The 25,390-nt window shown below is 37.0% G+C and overlaps 6 protein-coding genes across 6 annotated transcripts in view; 2 read left to right on the plus strand and 4 right to left on the minus strand.

Moving 5' to 3' along the window:
* Positions 1 to 25,390, minus strand: part of LOC128891802 (uncharacterized) — a 116,192-nt gene that overhangs the window by 80,397 nt on the left and 10,405 nt on the right. The window lies entirely within an intron of this gene.
* Positions 741 to 5,099, plus strand: LOC128891790 (activating signal cointegrator 1 complex subunit 2). Its single transcript, XM_054151594.1, has 14 exons — positions 741 to 1,574; positions 1,685 to 1,762; positions 1,943 to 2,103; positions 2,265 to 2,649; positions 2,721 to 2,929; positions 3,006 to 3,191; positions 3,261 to 3,416; positions 3,508 to 3,601; positions 3,669 to 3,839; positions 3,908 to 4,039; positions 4,122 to 4,255; positions 4,399 to 4,519; positions 4,593 to 4,770; positions 4,881 to 5,099. The coding sequence occupies exons 1-14, from the start codon at positions 1,533 to 1,535 to the stop codon at positions 5,018 to 5,020; spliced, it is 2,187 nt and encodes a 728-aa protein (XP_054007569.1). The 5' UTR covers positions 741 to 1,532; the 3' UTR covers positions 5,021 to 5,099.
* LOC128891797 (bridging integrator 3-like) lies at positions 5,150 to 6,528 on the minus strand. The gene is made up of 4 exons (XM_054151607.1): positions 6,217 to 6,528; positions 6,029 to 6,136; positions 5,725 to 5,899; positions 5,150 to 5,659 (listed from the first exon to the last, which is right to left on the minus strand). The coding sequence occupies exons 1-4, from the start codon at positions 6,222 to 6,224 to the stop codon at positions 5,150 to 5,152; spliced, it is 801 nt and encodes a 266-aa protein (XP_054007582.1). The 5' UTR covers positions 6,225 to 6,528.
* Positions 6,663 to 7,955, minus strand: LOC128891801 (DNA-directed RNA polymerases I, II, and III subunit RPABC2). Its single transcript, XM_054151614.1, has 3 exons — positions 7,540 to 7,955; positions 7,167 to 7,319; positions 6,663 to 7,010 (listed from the first exon to the last, which is right to left on the minus strand). Exons 1-3 carry the CDS (start codon positions 7,566 to 7,568, stop codon positions 6,800 to 6,802), a joined length of 393 nt encoding a protein of 130 aa, XP_054007589.1. The 5' UTR covers positions 7,569 to 7,955; the 3' UTR covers positions 6,663 to 6,799.
* Positions 12,506 to 20,304, plus strand: LOC128891794 (facilitated trehalose transporter Tret1-2 homolog). The gene is made up of 5 exons (XM_054151601.1): positions 12,506 to 13,058; positions 13,782 to 13,838; positions 17,298 to 17,433; positions 17,822 to 18,141; positions 18,504 to 20,304. Exons 1-5 carry the CDS (start codon positions 13,014 to 13,016, stop codon positions 19,446 to 19,448), a joined length of 1,503 nt encoding a protein of 500 aa, XP_054007576.1. The 5' UTR covers positions 12,506 to 13,013; the 3' UTR covers positions 19,449 to 20,304.
* LOC128891793 (cytochrome P450 307a1-like) overlaps positions 22,429 to 25,390 on the minus strand; it is a 6,336-nt gene continuing 3,374 nt past the window's right edge. The window contains exons 2-3 of the mRNA XM_054151599.1: positions 24,153 to 24,944; positions 22,429 to 23,855 (exon numbers count right to left, since the gene is read on the minus strand). Of these exons, the coding sequence (XP_054007574.1) occupies positions 23,527 to 23,855; positions 24,153 to 24,944 (1,121 nt within the window). The 3' untranslated portion in view covers positions 22,429 to 23,526. The remainder of the gene's footprint in view (positions 23,856 to 24,152; positions 24,945 to 25,390) is intronic.

The following is a 25,390-nucleotide window of genomic DNA, read 5'->3' on the forward strand; positions in this document are numbered from 1 at the left end:
CATATATTTAAGTACTATAACTTACAGTGATTAAACTTCACATTTATTTTATTTCAACAATGTATCATTTCTGTATTAAAACCCTTTGCAGTTGAGACGATGATGACAGGTTCAACTATCGACCGCAAAGAATTAATGTTTATGTCGATCGAACTGTGTTATTGATAATACACATGTAAAACCTTCTGTGATGTTTAATGTTGTAACTATTTAGATAATGATGTGGTTTTATTATAACTCCACAAGTTTAACATGATTTTCTGTACAGAAATAAATCCAAGATTAATAAATAAATGATATCAGATATTTAAGAAAGCTGAAATAGTTATTTTTCTATTCTTTGATTATTGAGTTTTATGCTGCAATGAATATTGTTTTCTTTTTACTGTCCTATCTTCTCTTTATATTAGTTTTATTTTTATTGAATTTCGTTTTCATTTATTTTCATTTCCTTTTTTTTTGTATTATATCACTTTCTGATAAAAATAATTTTGTTGATTAGAAATATTTCGCAACCTGTATATTTGTTAGTTTCTTAGATCGCGTAACGTATCTGCAATTCGCAATATTGTCAGCGTCTCACAATTTCCAAATTTGACAAACTTTTAAATGTATGTAATTTGCAGAGGTTTGTTGATTTTTAAAAACATGAAAATTGAAAGTAGAATGAACCGAATAAAATAAATGAAAGGTATAATTAAAATGAAATTGATTGAAAAAAATCATTTATTAGAAACATTCATGTACAATTTATTTACTTTACAGGATTTGCAAAATACTAAAAAAAAAAATTACACATGTCGCATGAATTATCTATTTTGTTCGTAAAAACATAATTCCTATTATGTATAGAAATAAATAAATCTAGAATCCTATTCGTGTATTAATTAATTATATCTGACATTATCATTGGCAAGGTCAATTTAAATTAGAAATCCATCTAAGAAATTATATTCTCCCAATATAATAGTATATTTATTTGTATATCTCATATGTGCACTTATTTATTAAATACGAACTATATTTGTTTACGTACGGATTATGTACGAGTATTTATTAAATAACACGTTAGAACATTGGTATTCATGCATTTATGCTACTTGTCATGAATAGGTTACATACATCAGGGCCAACATACATGTAGCAAAATTCATTTTCAAAGCGCATTAGTTCACTTGTAATAAATAATACTTTAATATTTGCATTTGATAATCTTACATTGTAAATGTCGCATAGTTAACAGATTTCCGCTACTTTGTAGCGATTCGTTCGACTTGTTGCATATGTTCATGGTCACAAGAGTAGAGCTTGGGGGCCCTGGTTTCAGACGAACGGTAGTAGAACAATAGGAATTTGTTTGGAGTTGGAAAAAGAAGAGTATATATATTCGGCGTGCGGTATTCGGGTGTATACCCAGGTATTCCTCTCGAACGTCGCAAAGTAACGCTTTCTGGTGCACCGATATTTTTTAAGTGTTAATTTATTTGCGATTAGAACTGCTCAGTGTTAATCAACGTTATTTTTGACTGTTTATGACGGGAAATGTATCACGTGAGAACATGGATCCACTCAAGGTAACTTTATGTACTTTGATTATTCACAACTTTCATCTGTTACTGATTGCGAGAGGTTATAATAATCAAAATTATTACAAAACCGCGTTAACTCTTCATTTGTTTCATAGAATCCGGATTCTCTGTCTCTGGACAAACTAGAGATATGTATAAAAGCAGATGGTGTTCTTGAGTCTGTTAATGCTATGGTATGTTTATTTGTAATAAATGTCATTATGTTTATTCCTTGTTAAGATTGTCAAGTTTTTCATTATTTAAATATATATATATATATAGGAATAAATTTATCTATGCCTTGTTAAAGCTAACATTTATGATTAAGTTATGAATGCAATATAATGTGTCTTTTTACCCATTTCTTTTTTCAGGATAAAAGGTGGGTGGAAGATCATTATTTTTTAAATTACGAAGATCCTAAAATATATAATGAGGACGGATCTGAAATTATGGGGGCAAAGGAACGTTGGATGGAAATTGTCCAATGCATGATTGATGATTTAAAATGGTTACTTAGCCTCCAGTTTTACAGGTAAATATACTAAATAATTCAGCACTGAAAGTATGTAGTAGCTCTTTCACAACAGCATACAGCAATACTGATTTACAATAGTAAAAATATTGCAAGTCTATGTAAGTCTTTACTATGTTTTTCTGTATTATATGTTTGCATTGTTATGGATTTTTATTTAGATTCTGGTCGAACATCGTATACAATAAATCGATACTAAATGCATTAGTATCTTTTCTACAAGAAGCACCACCATTTTATGCTTTAGAAACTTTTTCAAACTGTCCAGAAATGTTGGAACTTCTAGAAACTCTTAGTCGCTATGTGCTTATGACCTTTACACGTCTTGTGACAAACAAGGAAAGCAGCGGGGAATACATGGATCGTTCATTTCTTGGAAACCTATTGTATGAAAATTTCATATTTACGGTACCAATTATCTTTGATCTCTGTCAACTTTATGGCCGAGAAAATGATAAAATAATGAAGAGACTTTTAAAGAGTTTATTCATATTAGAACCACGGTACAATAATGATATTCAAAAAGCAGTTCCTTGTCTTATAGAGGTGACGTACTAATGTATAAAAAGTAAATGCTATTTGAAAAATATAACTGAATATGAATATTGTTAGTTTAGGCCTTTGAAAATGTTGAAAGAAAATTCACTAGTCCTGTTTGCAATGCCAATGAAGCAGTTTCGCTACTGAAAGAAACTCCAGAACTTACATTATTTAATTTAGAGGATATGATATTATATGTATTGGATATATCATCAACGATTACTGTGTTTTTAAGAAATTACCCACCTGCAGTGAGTACATTTCATAGAGAAGATTTTATGAATAAGTAAGTATACAAATTCATAATTTAATTGGTGTATAACTATTTTCGGTAATTTCCTTTCTTGTTTTCTATTATCTAGAATTGTTTCGATATATGAGGGCACAATACCTGAGATGTATAAAAAATTAGGTAAGCTAGGATATAATGAAGCAAATATAGCGAAATATATGGAACTGAAGCATCGATTAGATGTGATAAGGGTTGAAATTTTACAGCTCTTTCGAACTATAATATACGAACCCATAACGAATACACAGAACAATTTGTAAGTTTACACATATTTAAATAATAAAAGTCCGTCATTTATTCTAATCGAAAATATAATTATATTTAGAAATACGATGACAGAAGCAGAAATAAAAAATCATGTTGAAGAATATCTTACATTTTTAACCAGTGCAATTTCGGAGAAAGAATTCATTACAGATTACGATCGATTTTATCCAGTAACATCGGATCTGAAAATTTTGTCAAATATTTGTGCTGAAGTGTATCCTTTTTGAAACGGTTTGATTAAAATAAAATCAATACAATTAAAAAATTGTATACTATCAGTTCTTCGGTCCTTAACAAATATTCAGTGATGCAATAAAATGTAATTACATATTGAACTCGATCAGTGCAACTGTTGGAAAATCAAATACTCCGTCTGCTGCTGTCTTCAATGATGTAATTGTAAGTAGCGAAGGTACAAAAACATTTTTACTTTTATATATTTCTATATAATATTATTTCTTTCTAGGAAGGCGTAGCTGGACCTAGTGGTGTTCAAACTCGGGCCGTAACATCTAGTGGTAGTTTAAGTTCGTCAAATGAGAAGAGAATACCTTTAATGAAGAACGGCGTTAAATTGGCCTCACTTATAACTGAGGTTCAAGATATCTTTAATGATTTAGACGAACGTTTTATCGAGGTAACAGTTTTTACATGGTAACAAGTTTGCGTTAAAAATTATACTCATTAACATAGTTTATTTCAAAGATGTGTTTGGAACATTACAAATATGATACTGCGTCTGTGATAAATGCCGTATTGGAAAATACATTACCACCCCAATTGGAAAAATTGAAAGACTTAAAACCCACAGTGAACGATACACCGCCAGATTACACGGTATAGAAACTTAATTTTACGTCACTAATATAAATAATGATTTATTATTAAGAAATGTAAATAGCAATATGCATTCCGATAGCATTGTATTCCAATCTACAATGACCAAACTGTTGACCCCGATGAATTGGACGAGTTCAGTGACGATAACGATGACGACGTTCGCGTTAAAACTCGCGAAGTCATCGAAGTACCCAAAGATTATATAACGAGAAAGTAAGTTTCGAGGAGTAGAGTAATTTAATTTTATTTGTATACATAATATATAAAAATAACATTTATTTGCAAATAACAATTATGTTCGATAACATTCATAAAATTGTATTATTTCGTGAAATTTAACTTAACGTTTGTTATAGTTACAGCTTTATAGATGATTACGAGGATGAATATGACGATACGTATGATAACAGAGATTCGCGCAGTACTACACAATACGATTCCGTTGAGATAGATTCCAGACCTTTTACTACTCCAAGAGTTCGTATTTTCACTTAGGTTTAAATATCAGTAGATTCAAAATACATGGAAATAATGATTCATATTACCTTAGGTACTCCTCCCAAGGCGAAAAGTCGATATGGCTAATGAATCTGAATCGGAGGATGAAGAATTAGGAGCTGAACAAAACGGTAAAGATCATTTTCTACAGAATCCGGCCGAATTGCGTACTAGAGCTGAAGAACGAAGGCAAGCTAATCGAGGCAGAAGAGCTTCAAGCAACGTAGCTGGTAAGTTGCATTTATTAAGATGCATCGACAGTCACATTATTAGACGTTTCATATAGCTCACGAAAAAAGCATTTAAAATATTTGATCGCGTGATTTCCCTTTATACGCAGGTAAACCCAGAGGACAAGGGCAAGAGAAAGAAATCTTATTCAATAGGCAGCAGAAAAACACCCATAAAGCATCACGTGCTAATCACAATCGCCGTTCGGGTGCTCAATGGAAACGAAATCAAGGAATGGTTCCATCTTAAATTTATCTATACTTCTACAATATCAATGTAAATACTGCCATGTGATAAATACATTCGTACCCACGATAGCTCAACAGCATCATCGGTCCTTTTAGGATTTTATTTTAGTTACGGAAGTGCTAGTAACTTTCAATGATTTTTGACAATGGTAAGAGCTCTTATTCTGTTCATTTGGTTAGCCACAGTTTGTTGATATTCGTCTTCGGGTACCATCGCACTGGACGGTGATCCCAAAGCATTTGGAATTGGCATTAAGTGTGTAAATAATTTTGTTGTACTTCCATAATAATCTAACTGTACCATTATCAAAGCATGTATACTAGGCTTAATATATTCTAGTCTCTTGTCAAGAAATGTAGGTAGTTCGACGAGTAGTTGAGCATGTACAGTCTTTAGATCCTTTGCAGCTGCTTCTTCTGCTCGTCTTTCTCTTTCCAGTTTTGCAATATGACTGGCTGTTCTATCCTTTTTTTCTTGTAACTTTCTTACGCGATTGTAATAATTTCTCCAAGCAGCTACCAGCTCTTCACGTTTGGCTATTGCTGCAGCTATTAGAGCAAACTCGTCTCGTAATTTTTTTAAAGGTTCTATAAATGTTTTTTGACAAAGAACTGCCATTTCTTGTACTGTCTTCCCGACCTATCCAAGGTACAAGAACTATTTTATTACATTAAACATTGCTAGTTAATAAATTATAAATGTACCTGAGTGGTAACAGAGTGGTAGTCTTCCACTACTTTTCTAAACTCATCGTTGAGATGAGCCAGGCCACAAGTTGTCAAATTTAGCGTTAGTCTTTGGTCTGCACGATCTAAGTTTACTACAGCTTCTATATACTTCTTCATTTCTTTTGTCAGTTTCCTAATTGTATCTTCAACACTTTAAAGTAAACAATATTATATAATACGAGACAGTTAATTTTTTTTATATAAAATGCTAGTAGATACTTTGAAAAATCATTTATGTATTATTTAATTGGGAAACGAAACAGTAATAAATAATACATACTAAATAAGTCTTTGAACTGCAACATCGAGCTCTCTGTCTTCTACATGAGATAACAGTGGCGGTGCTGGTGTGGGTCTCTGTGTCAAATGGTTTTTCTTTAAAGGATTCCTGCAACAGTATATGTATTGTTACCACCTTAACCTCTCCGAATTGATGAATACGTATACTATAATATATAATTTACTTACCACGTCATATTATACCTCAATTTCAAGGATTTTCATATTATATTTCTATGATCAGAGTTTATTTACGTAAGTAATTTATCACGATCACGAATTAACTTTCAGTGAAACACTTTGCATTTCAAAATCGTTTATGACAGAGTATTCTTAAACTACTGTGTGATTATATCACCGTGATTTGCAATTGAGCAGGGAAGATTCGTCATAAGATAATTTACATACATTTGCGTGCTGTGAACTCGTTTTATTATGTTTTAAAACGTATACATGAACGTTTCATAATTTTTAGGACGAATTTCATCACAAATCAGCTGGATTTAAATCTGATGTTTTCTAACCTCTAATAACTTAGTCACCAGTTGCATTTTTGTAACTAGATAAAATTCCCGAACCTTTTCCCTATAGTCCATTTATTTTTATATATTTTCACTAAAATGAGTTATACAAAATCCACGTTTACTATTTATTTTTTTTTTTTATACAAGTACTTAACATACAGAAATTAAAACACTATTGATACAATAAATTCCACCACTTCTTAAATTATTTTAGAAAGTTGATTTGAATATACAGTATCAATTATAGTTTAATGATCTATTATAATTAATTCGTCTATGCCCCAATCTTCATAACTATTGTCAGGCAAATAGCGTCTGATAACAATCGGAATTTTCCTTTGCTTCAATTCTTTCATTGCAATTTGCAAGGGATCTGTTTCTCCCTCTAATTCTACCATTACCGGTGCACACATGGCTATTTGTAATGCTCTTGTTCCTAAAACTCTTGCTCGTTCATATCTGTAAATGTATAATTTAAATATAATATTTCATTTCTATACATGCTACTTAACGTAAAGCTTCTCTTATTTATATTAGCTATAATATTTGAATAAAATCATTAATACTAAACTATAGGTAAACATGTAATTTTAAATAGAATTCCAAGTTACTAACTTTGTCATGTATCTAGTTGTAATCCTTTTTGATCTTTGCACACCACCAGTAGCTTCGCCAGCTGCTAACAATTCTATATTCTCTCCATCCTCTTCCTGAGGTTCTAATTCTATATTATCGTCGTCATCAACATCATCAAAATCATCTGCAACCCTTTAAATATTATAGTATCAGTGATACAGTCCTCATACGATTTGTAATATTTTATTCAGTATAATTTGTAAAACTTTTAAACATACATTGTTGAAATTACAGATATATATTTACAATATACTTTAATTGAATTTTTATTACAAAATAAATAAATAAACATTTCGTCTAACGAAACTACTTATATTTTTAATATTTACGATAAACAAAAGACGTTACTCACTCGTCTCCATCAAAATCATCATCCGCCATTTCTCCAAAGTTAAATAAACTTGACCAATCTAATAAGCTTAAATGAATCTAAATTTATTCCTTATTTAATTTATTGGGATCGAAAATGATCATCACGATCAATAATAATTTTACGATGCCAAACAAATGGTTATAAACTGTAATAAACGTGGTAAGAGGTGACAAAACTCTTGTCAAAACCTACGATTTTGTGTCCCTGTGTAAGATCAGAACAGGCTCTAAACAAATTAATTTGATGGTACCAATGGTGCCCTGCGTAAGTTGTATCCACGTTAGGGTATTGTACTGTAAATGTTAAAATAGTCCTCCGTTTAATTCTCGAGTATTATGCCTTATGGCTGCCTTCTAGCTTCTGACACAAGTTTACCCAGGAATACACAAACTGTAGCGTTGTGCACGAGTCAATTAGAACCACGAACGTACGAATCATGAAAACTGTATAAGGAGATCCAACTCCATACAAAAGTTACTAGAAAACTGTGATCAAAATTTCGTCTACTCGCGGCGCTAGTGCGCACAGACTACGATATATGTTGCCAAGTTAAAGCGGGAATTTTGAAAATGAAATTTTAGAATTTCAACACGTTGAATATCAAATCTTTGTTATAGTTTGTTACTTTTTGTGATCTACCAATGCTTACAATATACGTATTACTTTCTCTTTAAAAACTATGGTGCATTTTTCATTAACTTCCCGTCATTTCCTGGTATATCTCCCTTTACTTCCTGGTACATTTTAGAGATGTTAAAAGGTGTTAGAATGTGCTAAGTGTTGTTAGGAGTGTCGAAATGTGAACGAAAAGTTAGTGTCAGTCAGTGGTGACTAACTCGGACTGAACGAAAAGTGAACGAAATGTTGTTTGTCGTCAAGTAGTCGCGAGTATACCCCTTTTAGATATCAACCGATTGTTAGCCAGTTTGTAGGCCCGGTTGCTACATCGTTGGCGCAGAGGTGCTCCTGGTATGACAGCAACCGATACTAGCCTGTTTGTCGGGTCGGTTGCCAATTCTTGGCGCAGAGGTAGCCCTGTTACACGGTAACCTATACCGGTCGACTTGTCGGTTTGGTTGCCATCTCGTAGGAGTAAAGGTGCCTCTGTTATGCAGCAACCAATTCTAGCTATTTTGTTAGTTCGGTTGTAACGTGAGTTTTCCATGTAAGTAGCTTCGCCGTTTGTTTGAAGCGAAGAAGCAAATTTTCTAATAATTCTTTTCTGAAAATATTCCTTATACCTTGACGCATGTCACTGTTGGCCGTGATTTTGCAATTTCGGTCTTAAAACTTTATAAACAATAAAAGTACCTTTTTAAAGAAGAAATTTGTTTGCATACACTTTTTCCAAAATTTCGCTTATACCGCGATTAATAGTCATTCAGCAACGAATGTATATCACGTGACGCAGATTATAAAACGCATAGTGCGTGCAAAAATATCAAGGATACAAGCGTACTGTTACCATATCGCTTTGTTTTTTGCGAAAAAATGACAGGATATTATTATTACTAGACTGCGGAGATTTACGCAAATTCATATTTTCACAGATGTAGGAAAAGGATTGAAACTTAAACGAAGGTCTTTTTTTTTAAATGGAATAACATGTATATATTATCATTGATGTTTTATATATTTCTTTATTTATGCAGATTGTCATAGATTTACCCATATTTCAATTAGTCATAAGTGCATAAACATCTGCAGTTTGATCGTAGGACTTAAATGATTTTATTCGATAAACATTTCTTGAAGAAGAAGACAAGAAGAAGGGAGAAAATGGGAAGAAAACTTTTGGTTTAGCCCAATATTATGTTGAACCGTGCATACACAGCCGCACACACAAGATACACACGAGTATATGGAGACAGAAGGGGAGTAAAGAATGCTCGACTTTATGTCGTGTGTTGGCTCTTGTCTGCTCCGATTCCGTAACGGAGCGAAAGTAAAGGGAAGGCTTTCGTTTTCTCTATGACGGCCAACCAATTATCGTTCCACCTGTGCGATTGGATTTCATCTCCCGAAACACGTTTTCGTTTCAAGGCCAAGGACACACCGAAGTAGTAGAGGGAGGTCAGTGTTCGGCGTGTCGATGTTCCTTCGCATCGTCAACGTGCTCCGCTATCGCCAAGAAAGAAACACAAATGAAAGCTGCACCGTGTCTCTGCATAATCGAGGCATTATGATTCGTCTAATCTTTATTCTATATCTGTTTAACCCTTTGTGCTTGTGTAGTCTATTCCCTGTACACTATTCCTTATTCCACACTCACTTCCATGCTTACTTCTTCATAGGTACTTGCTCCATTACCTATTCTTTCTACTAGTCATCATTCACACCTCTTTCACAGCTACCCTGTTAATGTTACCTATTGCCTATTTTCTTATTTGTTGTACCTATTTCATGTTCCTTGTCCTGTATCCTCTAACCTCTTGTACTTGGACGACTGGACAAGTGGCTGAAAGCAAGCGACTCCCCGACGGGAGTCATTTTAATTTATACCTCGTTTAGCTTGCTTTATTTGTTTACTCTCGCAACTCGCTTCAATTGGTCTGGAGCTTAAATTCTTTGCTGTACCATGCAGATTAACCACCCTGTTGAAAGTTCTTCGTGATCTTTAGTCTTTACGGTTACATAGCGATACGTGCTTCTTTTCGTGTAATTTACAATTGTGACCTATTTGCAATATTTGACAAAGATCACATATAGCTCGAGCGTGTGTAAATTAACACTTAACGATGTCTTGCGTTTATCTCTTGGAATTTATTAACTGTGTTGTTGGTTGTTTACTTTCAATGCTCAATTGTTAGCTACAGACAAGGCTTACGATATATCTAGCGACAGTATGGAAAAGTTAATTGTCAGCCTAGTTTAACGCATACTAGTATGGAAAGTTCTCTTCTATAATATACATTTCTTATAATATGCATACGAAAACACGAATTCCCATATATATCCGCAGTTTAGTTATCATTTTCAAGCCACCGCGCATAAAAACACTATCGAGGCTTACTGTTCATAATACTTGATGGGGGGTACTTTTTCTCCAACAATCCTCTTATTTAACGATTTATAGCTCTTAAATACCCCGAGAATCCCCAGCTTCCTCGATAACAAAATGTTCGATTAAAAATGAATCATGCAGGAAGTTTCGTCAGGTGACGTTTGAAATAATTCGATCCCCTTGCGCGAATGTAACTAAGAAAAGAGATGATTTAAGGGATGATTAATCCATCGATCGTATTGATCCGCTTTAATCCAACGCGCACGTGTCACAGATCGGCCTCTGATACTCGAAAAGACGCCGACAACGACGAGATCGACCTATGACACCAAATACAAGGCCTGTTCGATCCGGTATAGTAATCCGTCGCTGAGACAACATCGCCGCTTCCGTTTAATAATGAATCATGGGAGTATTAGAGCGTCTTCCAACTGTCCGGCAAAAAATACTGTTCTACGCGATTCGTTGATCGCGAAGAATTCCCAAGCGAAACCAAATGAGCATTGTGTTCAACAACTCACCACTTGGAAGCGTTCATTGTTCATGTTCCCGTGCACTGGGGGAAACAGCCGGAGTCATTCACCTAATTTCATCAATGTCGGCCGCGCGCCACCCTCTGAACGTTTCCGCGCGGAACGTAATCCGTGACTGAACGGATTCGCTCACGCGACCGGTCTTCTTTATCTGCTGGAATTCGCGGTTCGCGCGACGATATATGTATTTCACGTCGATCGGCCGTCGACAGACGCTCGATAACGCGACGCGACCGCGGATGTGAATGGTCCCCGACGATCGGCCGCCAGTGCCAGATAAAACCGGACTTGCAATCTGGTGAGTAACGAGTCTTCGAGTGGCAGTTCTACGGGCTGCAACCTCGAGTCTCTCTCGTCGAGCTGCATCTTGGAAAATCGGCGCTCTCTCTCTCTCTCTCTCTCAAACCACCAAATCCCGAAGGGAACTCGAAGAAAATTTAACGAGGACTGGCATTGGTCTCAGCGCTCGAGAAATTACTTTTCAAGTCTTTAAAAGGACTGGGAAAAAGATTTTTTTAACGAGACGATTAGTAGTGAGTGAGTTTAAGTGGAGTTGTGGGAAATCGTTGGGAAATTGAAGGATAAGACTGAGGCTCGCCAGTGAAAGGAAGTTCCAGTTCGTGTTACGTTGGAGGGAAATTCGACCGTCGGCGTCGCGGATAGCTCTGAACGTTGACTTTTATCGTGTGGATTCCTCGAAGAAAGGAAGAGTCCTGGACGCCAATTCTCGTGGGGTTAAGTGGACTGGGTGACCGAACACGATTGATGCTTCCGCTTTGGAGGTCGTAGACTGACTCTACAACTTGGAAAGCTTGGATAACGTGCAAAAAACATTTCGTATCGAAACGTGGTGGAACTTTGTAATCAGAGTAGAGTCGAAGGGTATCGATTACCTGAGCGTGGAAAACAGAGACTAGAGGAAAAGTGGCTGATCAATTGAATAATTGATCCATAATGGTTCGTTTTATTGAGAAAATATCTGGCAGATCGGTTTGAAGGGAAACTCGGTTGTAATGAATCTTGCTTTGGACACAGGGGAACTGAATGCATGGAATGTGCTCGGGGAATCTGATAGCAGAATTTTCTATGATTCCAGGAAGACTGATTGGCTGCTTTGGAAACAAGTTTTGTTAGTTCACTTCGGGGACTTTTGGCTGATATCGTTATTCGTCGGTCTATTAGACATTTTTTTGTGGGAGGAATTAGAGGCTTGAAGCCTAAAATTCTACTCGAATTCTGGGATCGATCGATCGATAGAAGATTGATCTTTCAGTGATAACGCAGAGGTTACATTAGTTGACAGACTAAAATTCTATCAAAATTGTTGGATCCTTTGATTGATAATTGATCTTTCAAAGAGACACAAAGGTTACATCGATTAACAGACATTTGACTCATGCCAATCTTCCCATCTATCCCTTCCTGTCTATAAAGTCCACTTAAAACAGAAGCGAGTCTTTGAAATCTCAACTTTGACTAGAACCGCGAGATTTCTAGATTTATCGATCGATTTATGTGGAATCACAGATTGTATCGACGCGCACTAATCGATCGAGACACGTGTCGGTTCGAACGAAATAAAACTGAACGTTAATCGTTCAAACGCAAAGAATGACTGCAGATAAATTTTTGATTTAACGCATTCAGTTGCACGATACGATATCTCGGCGTGGGATTATATTTGAACAAGTCATTATCAGAAAAAGAAACAAAGAAAAAGGACACTACGCCGTTGACTACCTGTAAAGAATCGAATTAAAGGATTAAGCGTCGTTGAATCGAGATAAAATAATAAGTTATCGCGATAAGAGGCGATCTAACGCGTCTAGCGATACGAAATTTTTGGAATATTTTACGTCTCGACGCAGCGTTCGTGAAAAGTCCACCCGAGGATTAGAGCGAGTCTCGCCAATGGGATGAATAACTCGAACGGGAACGTGGACAAGCAATCAACAGCTAAGGTAACTCGTCAGTTAAATATTCCTTGAGAATTGTGCGTTTCGTGAATCTTAATTGCTTGTTGATTTATCGAATATTTTTAATCTCCTCGAGTAGATTTCCGTGTAACGATGCTTATCGCTCTACGTTTCAATTATTATAGATCGTTTCCGTGGTTCCGACGCGACGTGTAAATTTTCCAGGCATCGCGCTTAGAAACCTTCGAGATTTGCTAGATAAAAGTAGAACAAGTGACTCGAGTTTTTAGCTATTCTAATTCTCCAGTAAGGGAACTATTGATAATTAATTCACATACCTTATTTAAAGTATAATAACTTTTTAATAAAAACGAACCACGGAATTTTTAACGAAGCCTTTTCAACAGACCTACTGGAATTATTCCGCTAAAACGAAATCTAATCGAAACTACTTTTTTATTTACAAGAAAACTAATTCTTTATGATTTTCCCTCCTAGATTCCCTCAAAGAACATAGTAATTTTACCCCAAAGATAAAACATGTATGTAATTGTAACTTTACAATATCGATTGACAATGGATTAAGGAATAATCGCGTTATCGCGATTTTTAATTATCGCTCGCCATTTTTCAACGTTGAGGAAAGCAAACAGTTCCTGTTCAGAGTTACTTGCCCAAGTATTATCGTAAAAATACGATTGTACCAATAACCAACGAAGCAGTTTCGTTGCCTCGATCGTCATAGATCATCGAAACCTCTGTTTTCAGATGGAACCCGACGTGGACGAGGCGAAGAGGCGGGAGAAGAAAGGTGTTACTTATCAGGTAAGCATTGTTTTCGTCGACTCTTGATACTTTGTAAGAAAGAAACTATAATTAGCACACCCACTAGTCATTTCTGCAACTGGTGTTCCTAAACATCGTAAAGCATTCTAATACACGAGCACACTAACTAAATAATAATAGTTATTATTGACTGTCGTACAGTCCATTGGGAGAATGCGAAGACTCTTAAAGCACGACGAATCTCGTCCTACGGACTAAAGAATTCGAAAATTCTGAGTAGAATGAACACAGGCTCGATTCCCCGCACATTTTTCCAAGACTGAGGAATAAATTCTATTAAACCTTACCTAAGATCGAGTTACGATCGCCAGCGACATGAAACATAGACGCGGAGGACCAACCTGTCTTCGCTTACGTAAAAAAAATTCCGATGGCTGGGCTGTTATCTGCGTAATAAATTATATGGGATGTTTAATTCTTGCCGCTACAAGCGCAGAATTTTTGTTTTCTTTTACCTCCGTAACGAGATAGTGGCAATTTGCATAACAGCTTCAATCCTTGAGACATTTATGAAACTGAAAAATATGTCATTTAGAAATTCAAATTCGTTTGTCTACAATGCGCGGTATCAATTGTTCAATTTTTTTCTTTTTTAAGAAAAGTTACAGATCTCCGGAGACTCTATTCGCGTAGATATCGTTGCAAAGTGTTTGCTGGATACTTTGTATAGACAGAACAAATTTGATGGCGTTTATGGAAGTGATGAATAAATTTGGTTAAAATTGGTACATCGTTAAAGTTGATTGCATAGTCATTGCAAACTGTTTATTCCAACACTTAGAGAAGTGGCAAATAAATGTTGAAATCGAATTCAATGAATCGGAACTTTTAAACTAATAGACTGGTGACACTAACTTCCAGTGATCCCTTTTGCATATCCATCATTGTAAACTGTCTACTCTGCAGACGTTTGTTTGCAGCGAGCGTTTAAGGAGATGTAACACAAATTGCAGATAGAAGTACGCAAGAGTTTATCGGTAAGATTTGCGTAACACGCAATGCCACGATATTATCAAACGCTTAACGCAGCTTTACGTAAACCTTACTGTGACACTTCAAGGCTTAATTTAATTATTCCCCGAGTGTCTTGCTCGTCTTCTCGGTGATCCTTCCCAAACCGGTTTCGATATTGGTCATAAGCGAAGTCGAACGATCGCAGGGTTGTTCGAGGAAAAAATCCCTTCGATTGACTTGCTTTTATTTCTGTGCTCGACCATTTAAATATTATCTACCCTAGTAATTTACCAACGAAAAAATCTTTTCCGTTGGACTTGGCTTTTTTTTTAAAGATTTACTAAAGGGACTGAAACGTAACAAAATATAAATACTCTTTCAAAATAAAAATCTAACTATGCTATGTACGATTTTATATTAATCAATTCGAAATCAAGTTGTCTCCATCTTTGTCCGACTGAACTTTTTTGCAGATGTTTGCAGTATATTAGAATTCTAACTCCTTAAATGAAACCTCTTTTGTCAATGTATTGATAGAAATACATGTTTATTTAATCTTATTATTTAAATAATGTTACTAAATTTTACTAAAATTTTCATTTTATTCATTAAGAATAAAATCAATAAGTTCATAGAAGTTATGTAATTGTCAATCAAAGTTGACATCGCAACGAGGAAACTTGACTCTCATTAATTATTCGAAATAAAGTTACTTGACTGAAATCGTAAAAAAAAAAACTGTTAATCTATCTATGGTGTCCAATTTCATTTTATCTCGAGGCTTATCGGTTTTTTCACTCTTAATCATCGAAACAACGTTCCAAGCGTTATCTCGGTTGAATTATCACATCTGAAATGTTAATTGATTGCCACTCGATACAATGATTCAAGTTTAACATAATTGCTGCTTGCTAATCGCGGTCAATCGTTTGCTTTTGCTGACAATCGGCGACCACCTTCGCAGCGCTTGTTAATTAGAATTTATAATTACGATGATTATGGGCTTAGGGATGACTGTTGAGTGGTTCGATTGCGAGAGACAGTTATGAGACCGCGCGTTTTTATATAACATGAGAATTGTGCGACGCACGTATAATTCAGAAAAATATTGTTCATTCAAGGCTCTCTGGCAGACATAAATTAGACATAACGAATTGAGAGAGCACTTGCACTCTTTGATTTCAATTAAAAATTCCAATAAAAATCGTATCGCTTGTCAAACGTATTTTACGAGTAAATCATATTACATTCTCGACTTTTGTAAGTAGGAAATTTAATTTTCTTCAATTTTACCACTAAAATAATTTTATTTATCACAGAAGACTTAAACTTTGGTTTTTTAAAGACGTATTATAAGGATTGAAAAAATAAATAAACATTCAAGTAATCGATCAAATAAACTTCACGAATAAATCCCAATACGATGTTTTCCTTGTTACATTTCTTTTTATGGCCGGAATCAATTATGGATACACACCCATTTTTGAATTGTTTTAATATTCATGATGTTTTTGTCCTTGCTGATTGGATTTAATTGTCTAGGGTAATTATTGCTTTTTATCAGCAGCACTTGTATGTCGATTTTAATCAGTTTAATTTATTATTACCGGAAGCTTATACGTAGCGTAAAATTTTTTCGTTTCCGATCGTTTAAAATTGATCTAATCAATTCAGACTCCAACGCAATAATACTTGGTTCATCGTAAAACTTCCTATAGATTATCTTTTCACTCTCTTTTTTCTCCTCCTTTCTTCTACTACTTTATTTATTACTCATTATTTAACAAACTTAAACATGAAAAATTAAACGTCATATTGCAAAGTTTAAAGAATAATAAAACTAAACATTTTGTTTGTCTGTGTATGATGAAATATAAGATTTAATTTCTCACTTCCATACATTTTCTTATTATTACTTTTCAGAAAAATATTCGTTATCTTCGACATTGGTGAAAATCATAATTTTAGAAATATTCTAATAAATTTTGTGTGTAGGAGGACTACGAATAATTTTAGTTATTATTTCTAACAACCGAGCACATCTTGTATCGTATCATAAATATATCACAGAGCTTATGAAATATAATATTGTTTCTGTTCTCCGACCTCTAGCAGGTCATCGTCAATTATGAGATATCGAATTATCTCAGTCTGTGAAGAAGATTAATCGAATGATTGACTCGTTCAAGTGTAATATTTAAAAACAACAAAATGCTAATGCAAAATTTCTGAAATGTTGAGTCACGGAGAAATTAATACATAGTCCTGGCAAGATTTGAGAACATAAGAACGATATAGAAATGTTTGTTCAATTTCTATGGATATTTCATTAAACTAACAAAGTCTAGAATTACGAGATACTTATGAAAATATTGTTCAGGTTACGATTGTTCGTTAGAATCAGAGAAATTGTATAATTTAGTAACAAGAGAAAACTGATTGATACTAACTTTGGGAAAAGAATTGATGATTACTTTCTTTCAGATAATCATGGCATTGTGTGCGAATTCCTCTGTTCTGGGGCCTGCCATGGCCTTCGGCTATAGTGCTGTGGCACTGGATCCATTAATGGCACCCACGAGCGACATCAAAATTGACAAGGTTCAAGCAAATTGGATAGGTCAATACTATTTTTACTATTCTTATCATTAATTTCATGCAAATGTATCCAAGGACGTAAACATGGAAAAATTTGTGGCTGAGCTTTGTTCAAAATAATTGAAAATACAAAGGTACACTGTACATACATGTAACAAAACGACTCTAATTATAATATATGTTGTAATTAATACATAGGCATTGAGACATTTTTCAAATAAAATAAATAAATTTGTACTTTAGTCTCACGAAAATTTGAAATTAATTTACTTCATTTTTATTTGGAATAAAATAAATGTAGTTTAAACTCGTGAAGAATTTGGACTGAATTTCAATTATTTTGGTCAAAGTTGCTCGTGATCGATGAAAGGAAAATTTCACAAATTACCAATGTTCCATTTGATCCACAGCCACGGTGACAGCGTTGGGGATTCCGTTTGGCTGCATTCTCTCCAGCTACACCATGAGACGCGGAAGAAAACTGAGCTTGCTGATAACGTCCATCGTTTCCGTGGCGGGCTGGATCGTCATATACACGTCTGGGTCGTACCAACAGATCCTCGTGGGTAGAATTATATCCGGAATTGCGACCGGTTCGGCCTCGGTCCCAGCGACTGTCTACAGCGCGGAAGTTGCCTCTCCTAAATGGCGCGCCACGATGGTTACATGGACCAGCGTGGCCATTGCCATCGGAGTCCTCATTGTTTACATTTTCGGCTACCTGTTTAAGGTAAGGGTCGAGAAAACAAAGATTCGAAACGATTGTGACACGTGACGATTTGAAAGTATGGCTGAAATGAACCAGATACCAGATTATTTTGCATTTTCACCGAGAATAAACCTATAGTTCAACTCGATTCAGATCGAACGTGACTTACTCGTACAGAGGTTGTTAAATTGCGACTAGTGAGACATGCTCTCAACACGAGACAAATGACAAATGAGTGTTTATAAAAGATTTTCGATTCGATACTTGTCACAGTCGTCAAAATTGTTAGATTCGTCGTAACCATCAATGGGTAAACACTCCGCATAAATAAAACAAGATTCAACGATTATCCGAGTACTCACCAATATTTTTCTGTTCCAAAGGACAACTGGCGATTGGTGGCTCTGATGTGCGCCTTGTTTCCGTTGGTCTCGGGCGCGCTAACCTTGGCCGTCGTCCCAGAAACCCCGATCTGGTTGCGGGACCGAGGTCGTCTAGACCAGGCACTGGAGTCCCTGAAGAGATTCCGAGGCATTCCAAAAAATACATCCCCCACGTCGGAGCTGCTGCAAGAACTGCGACAACGGCCGCAGAAGAAGAAGCAGAACCTGCTGAAGCATCTGCTGAAGAGGAACGCCTTGATGCCGTTCGGCATCATGCTCGCTTACTTCTTCTTCCAGCAGTTTTCTGGAATATTCGTGGTGGTCTATTACGCGGTGGACATTATTCGTAGCGCCGGTATCACGATAGACCCTTACCTAGGGGCGGTCCTGATAGGGTTCACCAGGTTGGTGGGCAGCGTGCTGGTGGCCTGCCTGTCAGGAAAGTTCGGTCGACGAATACCCTCGATAGTTTCTGGATCTGGGATGACGATCTTCATGGGGATACTGTCTGTCTACCTGGTGATGGAGGACAGAGGCTATGTCATCAAGGACGGCGGCGTGATACCCGTGGTCTGTGTATTAGTATACATTTTCTCGAGTACCTTGGGCTTCCTGGTGGTTCCTTTCGCCATGGTGGGCGAAGTGTACCCTGCCAAAGTCAAGGAAGTGCTGACAGGACTGACCACCTGCGTGGGATACATCTTCAGCTCGGTCACCGTCAAGACGTACCCCGACATGGAGGCCGCGATGGGCAGGCACGGTGTGTTTATCTTCTTCACGGTGTTGTCGTTGGCGGGCACGTTGTTCGTGGTGTTCTTCTTGCCTGAAACCAAAGGCAAGACGCTGACGGAGATCGAGGAAATGTTCTCGCGGAAGAAATGTCTGGTCGATCTACAAGAGAAGGAGAGAATGATGGACCTCAAAGACGTTACCTCGGAACCGTAGACTTCCTTGAGGATTAACTCCAGTTGGGGGAACGTGAAAAATTGTTTGTTGATATCAGTGTGTGCGAGAGGTCGAGGCTGTTGCTTCAGAATGACGTCGCTTTTCTCAGATTCGATGGCGTGTCGTACTTGTACTTTTAATCGCAAATCAGCGTTCCATGTGGATCTCGTTTGGTACTCTTTATTTAATGTTCCGGCTTTTTTGTTTTAAACTGATGCCTAGTTTTAAATAAAAAATTGGAAACATTAAAAAAGAATTCCTGTCGGGGATACATAGAACTATTGTATCTCGTTCTAAAATCTTGCCAGCTAACTGAAGTAAGATTTGAACCTGAAAAACGAAAGGAAACTGTAAATACTGTTCAAGAACGTTTAAAATTGATGTACTAAGGAAATTTTTAAATGTAGTTTAATATATACGGTTGTAGATACTGTCTAAAAATGCTTGAGGTTTATAAACTAACGAACGATGTAGTTAAGCATTTTTCGAATCTGTTTTTTAAGAATAGCGAAGAAATGAATTTGCATTTCAACTAGTCTAGTATTCTATTGGATGATAAATAATCATGTTAGCTACTTTTCGATTAAGAAACGTGTTCCCTTATGTATATGCAGCTTTTTTATTTAACAAGTTACTAACAATAAGTGAGATTACCAAGCTAAGCAACGATTATCTGCCGTCTGTGTTCACGTACTTTTAATATAAACTTCGACTAGGTTACAACAAGTCGGACGAAACATTTTTATACAATCGAAAAGGTATTCAATATTCCGAAAAGAAATAATCGTTTATCATGTCACTCTTCAAATGTTTTGTGAGATCGATAATTTTCAAATAAATTATTATAAACGACTGAGATGTGTGTTTAATTATTTCATTTAAAAACAAATTGCTTAACATTGAAGTGGAAAACAAGAAATGGTTCGCTCTGTAATTTCAGAATTAGTACAGTAGATTGATTGACTTTTCTTGTCAAATTTGATTGAGAATAAACTGATGATGTTATCATTTGCACAATTGTGAATTACTTGTATTTATAAGGTAGACACATAGTTCTAACGAAATGTATTTGATAACAAGGCGAGTGAATGATAAGAGACTGGATTGATTGTTACGATCGGAAATTTCCATAGGAAATAAAATCGAAAATTGATGTAATCTTTCATTAATTATCTTGTGGTGTTTCTTATAGTTGCTGTTGGTTCATATAAATATTATGCTGTACTAATTGTTTCTTTGCAATATTCAATATTATATAATAAAATGCAATACAATAATACAAAATACATAATAAAACAACAAAGCTCTCGAAAACTGTACAAAAGATAATAAATCGGTGAAACGAATTTCAATGTTCACTTTTATTATTAAAATCTTAAATAATAAATTAACAAATGTCGTAACAATCGCGATAATTAAATAACAAACACATAATAATAACGTACGGATGTGGAAGCGTGAAACGGGGAATGGAGAACGTGATGATATACAAAAAAAAAAAAAAAAATAGAAAGAGGACGATACCTCTAACTATTGATAATAGTGATGATAATAGCAGAAAGCGATAATAATATAATAATAATATAATAATAATAATAATAATAATAATAATAATAATAATAATAATAATAATAATAATAATATATAATAATATAATAATAACGCAATAATTAAAATCGATGCTCGATCGCAGAAATAAATTATCATCCGCGAGGGTGGCCCGCGAAAAAGACGACTTCTCTCCTTGAGAAAAGCCGTTCAGTCGTGTAATAATCGATTATTACAGTAAAATCCATTTCTCGTCTCACGCGAATTCTTTCGTCCTCGATCATTTCTCGTCCCTTACGGTGACCCATTTCGCCCCATCGTGTACAATTTTTATAATTTTTTCTCAGCGCGACGATGCCGAAGGTGGACGATCGTTAATTTGTACTAGGAAAACGGGGAACGAAAGGGATGGAGAAACAGAGGGCGTAGAAATTGAAAGAAAAAGTGGAGAGAATAGGGTAGAAGGCGTACACAGAAGGAAAGAAATGAACGTTTGGGTTGGCGTCGAGAAACGAGATAAACAATATTATTCTATTAATTGATATTAACTGAGGCTTTCAAGTGTAAGTTGTGTCGTTTAGGTAAGATTGCAGATAGCTTCTTCAGGAGTCAAATGACACACCGATATTGGCGTGGATTATGTACCTTGGGTCACTTTAAGTTACCTGTGCTCATGGCACTGTTCACTGATTATCAATAAAAGTTGTGACGATTATTTGACTGAATAATAAACAAAAGAATTATGTCTTGCCACCTGAGATATCGATGAAAATAAGCCACTATCAGTGTATCGTTTGACCCCTGAAGAAGCTAGGTCCAAGTGTCTTGCCTAAAAGACACGATTTTAATATCAACTATACCAACTTGGTTGTGAGAGCCTCAAATATCTAAAATTATTTCATTGCACATTGCCATGTGACTTGTTCGTTAAAATTGTCTTATCTTGATGTCTCGATCGATCGTCGATCCAACACAGGAAAAATCCGAACAGAACCGTGACTAGTTGACTTTAACATAACTTAATTCCCAACAAATTCGTTTAACTTTGGTCTTCGCTTTTCCCTAAAACTTACGTGAAAATTAGATATAATAAAGTGTCGAACAACAAGAGACACGGTCAACTCGTCACGATTCCGAAGCAAACACGATTCAACGAGTAATCGAGTGACTCTTGTCATCGATAATGTCGTATAACTTGAGAGACCAGAGATAGGCAAAATTCTGTCTAGATGGAATTGTGGAATGCTCTACCGTATTATCCAATAATTTCCAATGTTAAATACTGAAACCCTTATTTAATAACTAGACTACGGATCTTTATGCAAAATAAAATCCTTGTAAACGTACCTAGAAAAAATTAGACTCGAATATCGATAACAGTGGAAATATGAATGGCGAAACTTTCAAAGGAGTCCAAAAGAGGACCAATTGCGTCGATACTACCGAATACCTGTGATTTAGATCAAATTTTGCCCATTTTTGCAAGGAGAGTGTTGGATCAACACCAACACCGATGCTGGTCGAATAATCGGAACATCGTCAACGTTCCTGAAAATTACGGACGTCGGAAACACGCTTACTCGCCCCGTAAGAGGCGCGAGGCATCCATTTTCCCTAATTTCTCGCGATTGAACGATCAACGCGAGCAAAATCGTCGCGGGTTTGTCCGAGTTTGCCGCTCACGTTCTCGCGTCTCGTCTTTCCGAGTAGGTGCTATCGGACGATAGTAGGTACGTGATCGCTGGGATCAACAGAGGATTTTTGCAGCGGCACGTCTCGACGATTTTTGATCCGTGGATCTCGATAGCCGTCGTGAATCAACCGGTCGATTCATCGTTTTCCTTCGAGATAACGACTCTTGATTTATAATGGATATCCACTGGATATATCGTATACTACTGCTACGCACGTTTAATGTCTATTATTATCAATTTTATAGCAACTTAATACTTTAATTCTATTTTTATTCCTCGACAGACGTTCTACCAATGTTCCCTTGAAAACGTTAAATCGAAGGTCCAGCCTGATACCAACTATCGATCTACCTCTCGACGAGACGGAAGAGACGATCGTCAAATCCCGGTTTACCTAAAGCGGTCGCTAAGATGACGGCATTCTGTCGCAGCGTCTCGCGTAGTCAGTCGTCATCTGTTCAGTCCAAGTCTTCTCTCCTGTAATCGCGGCTGATCGTCTTCGATTCGTTCGGAGTCAAGTTCACGCGTCGAGGGACGATCAACAATTTCCTAGCTTAAACACCTAGTAATGTCAGTAAAGCTCTTCGTTGCCGACGAAGGTCCGATCGACCTTCTCCTAAAGCTTCATCTAGAACGCGACGAAACTATCTTCGTCTGATCCTTCGTCGTCCCAAATCCCCGCCAAGCACCCTCGACGAAGATGTCCGAAACGATTCATTCATGAGAACCACCACGTCTCGACTCGGCCAAGTTTCGTTCGCCATTCGAAGCTTCGATAAATCAACAGGAGCCGACGGTTCGACTCTTTCTTCGTGGCCAACGTTTACGTCTCGATCCTACCGTCTCTTGAACTGCACCTTGAAGGTGTTCTCGGGCAGCGCCAGATTCCCTATGGGGATCTTATAATCCTCCTTCTCCAGGGGCACTATCGCGTAATTCTTCAGCAACGTGGCCAGGATCGAGAAGGTCAAATATTGGACCAGCTTGTAACCCATGCAGGACCTCCGTCCCCCACCGAACGGCAGGAAATGCTCGGGCTTCAGGAGCCTTCCATTCTGGATGAACCTTTCTGGCATGAATTCCTTAGGCGACGTCCACAGCTCCGTGGACATGCTCAGGTCGTAGTTGTCCAGGAAGATGAACGTGTCCTTCTTGATTCTGTAACCTGAAGGAGAAGTTAGGAGTTAATTGATATTTTAAGAATAGTTTCCTCGGTGGAGACGACTTGGTAATATTTGACATTTATCATGATCAATGGACAAAGACTGCTACTACATATTTCACATTCCAAATATCTGTGTTTCTTTAAATTGTCTGCATGGTATTTGATTTAGATCCGAGGTAAGAAATTTAAGAGTTAGTCGAGGAAAGAACGTAATATAACGATTCCTCTTTACCCAGAGCTACCAAGAGCTACCCAAAAGTAGACCAATGCCTCCTTTCCAACCAAACTAAAACTTACCAGCAATGGAGCTATCCTGATTAGCCACGTGGGGAACGATGGGGCTGGCAATTATCCTGATGGTCTCGAGGATGATGGCCTCGACGTATGGCAGGGACCCTCTGTTCTCCAAGCCAACATAGTTGCCAGCGATGTCTGCAGCGTCGAGCTCCTGTTGAGCGGCTTTCTGAATGTGAGGTCGTGTCGCGAGGAATCCAAGAACCTTCACCAAGAGATTCCCAATGGCTGAATGTCCTCCGATGATGTCCTCGATGACGAAGAACGCGGTGTTCCAGGACATCTGCGGTTCAGCATCGGACTTGACGTGATTTACCAGACAGTCTAGATAGTCCTTCTCAGGTACCACACCGTTCCACTTGTTAACCCTCTCGGAGATGATGTTGGCTACAATGAACTTGCGGATCTCGTGGCCCCAGTGGTTCATTCTCGCCATGTTTCTGTGGTGGAGGGGCATCAGGAACGGCATGAAATCGGCTGCGTAGCCTTGGTTCACCTCGTAGAACACTTTGTCGAAGTTATTGACCATGTTACGAAATCCAGCGTGCTGCAGATGGAAGCTTTTCGAGCAGAGATAGGTGATGAAGATGTTGGCGCAGCTGTGGAGGATCAACGGTTTCGTGTGTACGTTCGTGTTCGCCAGAGAATCCAGATGGTCCAGGAGGGCGTCCATCTGGCTACCGATAATGTTGTTCAGCTCCTTGTAGCGAGTGGTGAACGCGCGAGGGAACGTGTACGCTCGCAGCATCTCTCTGCGATTCTTCTGGACCTCGGACCAGTTGCAGAACGCCAGAGCTGTAACATCCGAACAGGGGGAATCCCTTTAGTATCGACGATCCACAGGGGAACTTTGAATTTGGTTAGTCGAGGCCACGGAAAACTCTGAATCATCGAGTCGATTTAAGAAGATTGCGCCAAGAAGATCCTGGCAAGCGGTAAAAATAACAGTGTCAAAGGAAGTCCGAGTCGGTGGATAGAGATCGATAACAGAGATCGATTATATAACGTATTTTCATTGATGCCTGGTGCGCCAAGGTGGAATAAATCAGATCGGTATAAACTTGACCTTCGAGCAGCGTTTCGTGGCGCGATGACGCGTGTAGGAAATGCGTTTCGAAATGCCGTCGTCAGGCGAAAAAGGAAAAATTCGTCGATGCATGTTCTTTCTCCTCTCCCTTTCCGTTTCTCCGCGCTACACACACACACACACACACACACACACACACACACACACACACACA

Source organism: Hylaeus anthracinus, unplaced genomic scaffold, assembly GCF_026225885.1.
Source record: "Hylaeus anthracinus isolate JK02 unplaced genomic scaffold, UHH_iyHylAnth1.0_haploid 12002, whole genome shotgun sequence".
NCBI classification, from domain to species: Eukaryota; Metazoa; Arthropoda; class Insecta; order Hymenoptera; family Colletidae; genus Hylaeus; species Hylaeus anthracinus.

Coding starts and splice junctions, on each gene's coding strand:
- LOC128891790 (XM_054151594.1), top strand. CDS start 1,533: ATGACGGGAAATGTATCACGTGAGAACATGGATCCACTCAAG. Junction 1,763..1,942: donor TTGAGTCTGTTAATGCTATG/GTATGTTTATTT, acceptor TTCTTTTTTCAG/GATAAAAGGTGGGTGGAAGA. Junction 2,650..2,720: donor CAGTTCCTTGTCTTATAGAG/GTGACGTACTAA, acceptor TTGTTAGTTTAG/GCCTTTGAAAATGTTGAAAG.
- LOC128891797 (XM_054151607.1), bottom strand. Junction 5,900..6,028: donor GCAGTTCAAAGACTTATTTA/GTATGTATTATT, acceptor TTTACTTTAAAG/TGTTGAAGATACAATTAGGA. Junction 5,660..5,724: donor ACCACTCTGTTACCACTCAG/GTACATTTATAA, acceptor TACCTTGGATAG/GTCGGGAAGACAGTACAAGA.
- LOC128891801 (XM_054151614.1), bottom strand. CDS start 7,568: ATGGCGGATGATGATTTTGATGGAGACGA. Junction 7,320..7,539: donor GATGATTTTGATGGAGACGA/GTGAGTAACGTC, acceptor TAATATTTAAAG/GGTTGCAGATGATTTTGATG. Junction 7,011..7,166: donor ACAACTAGATACATGACAAA/GTTAGTAACTTG, acceptor ATACATTTACAG/ATATGAACGAGCAAGAGTTT.
- LOC128891794 (XM_054151601.1), top strand. CDS start 13,014: ATGAATAACTCGAACGGGAACGTGGACAAGCAATCAACAGCTAAG. Junction 13,059..13,781: donor ACAAGCAATCAACAGCTAAG/GTAACTCGTCAG, acceptor CTCTGTTTTCAG/ATGGAACCCGACGTGGACGA. Junction 13,839..17,297: donor AGAAAGGTGTTACTTATCAG/GTAAGCATTGTT, acceptor ACTTTCTTTCAG/ATAATCATGGCATTGTGTGC.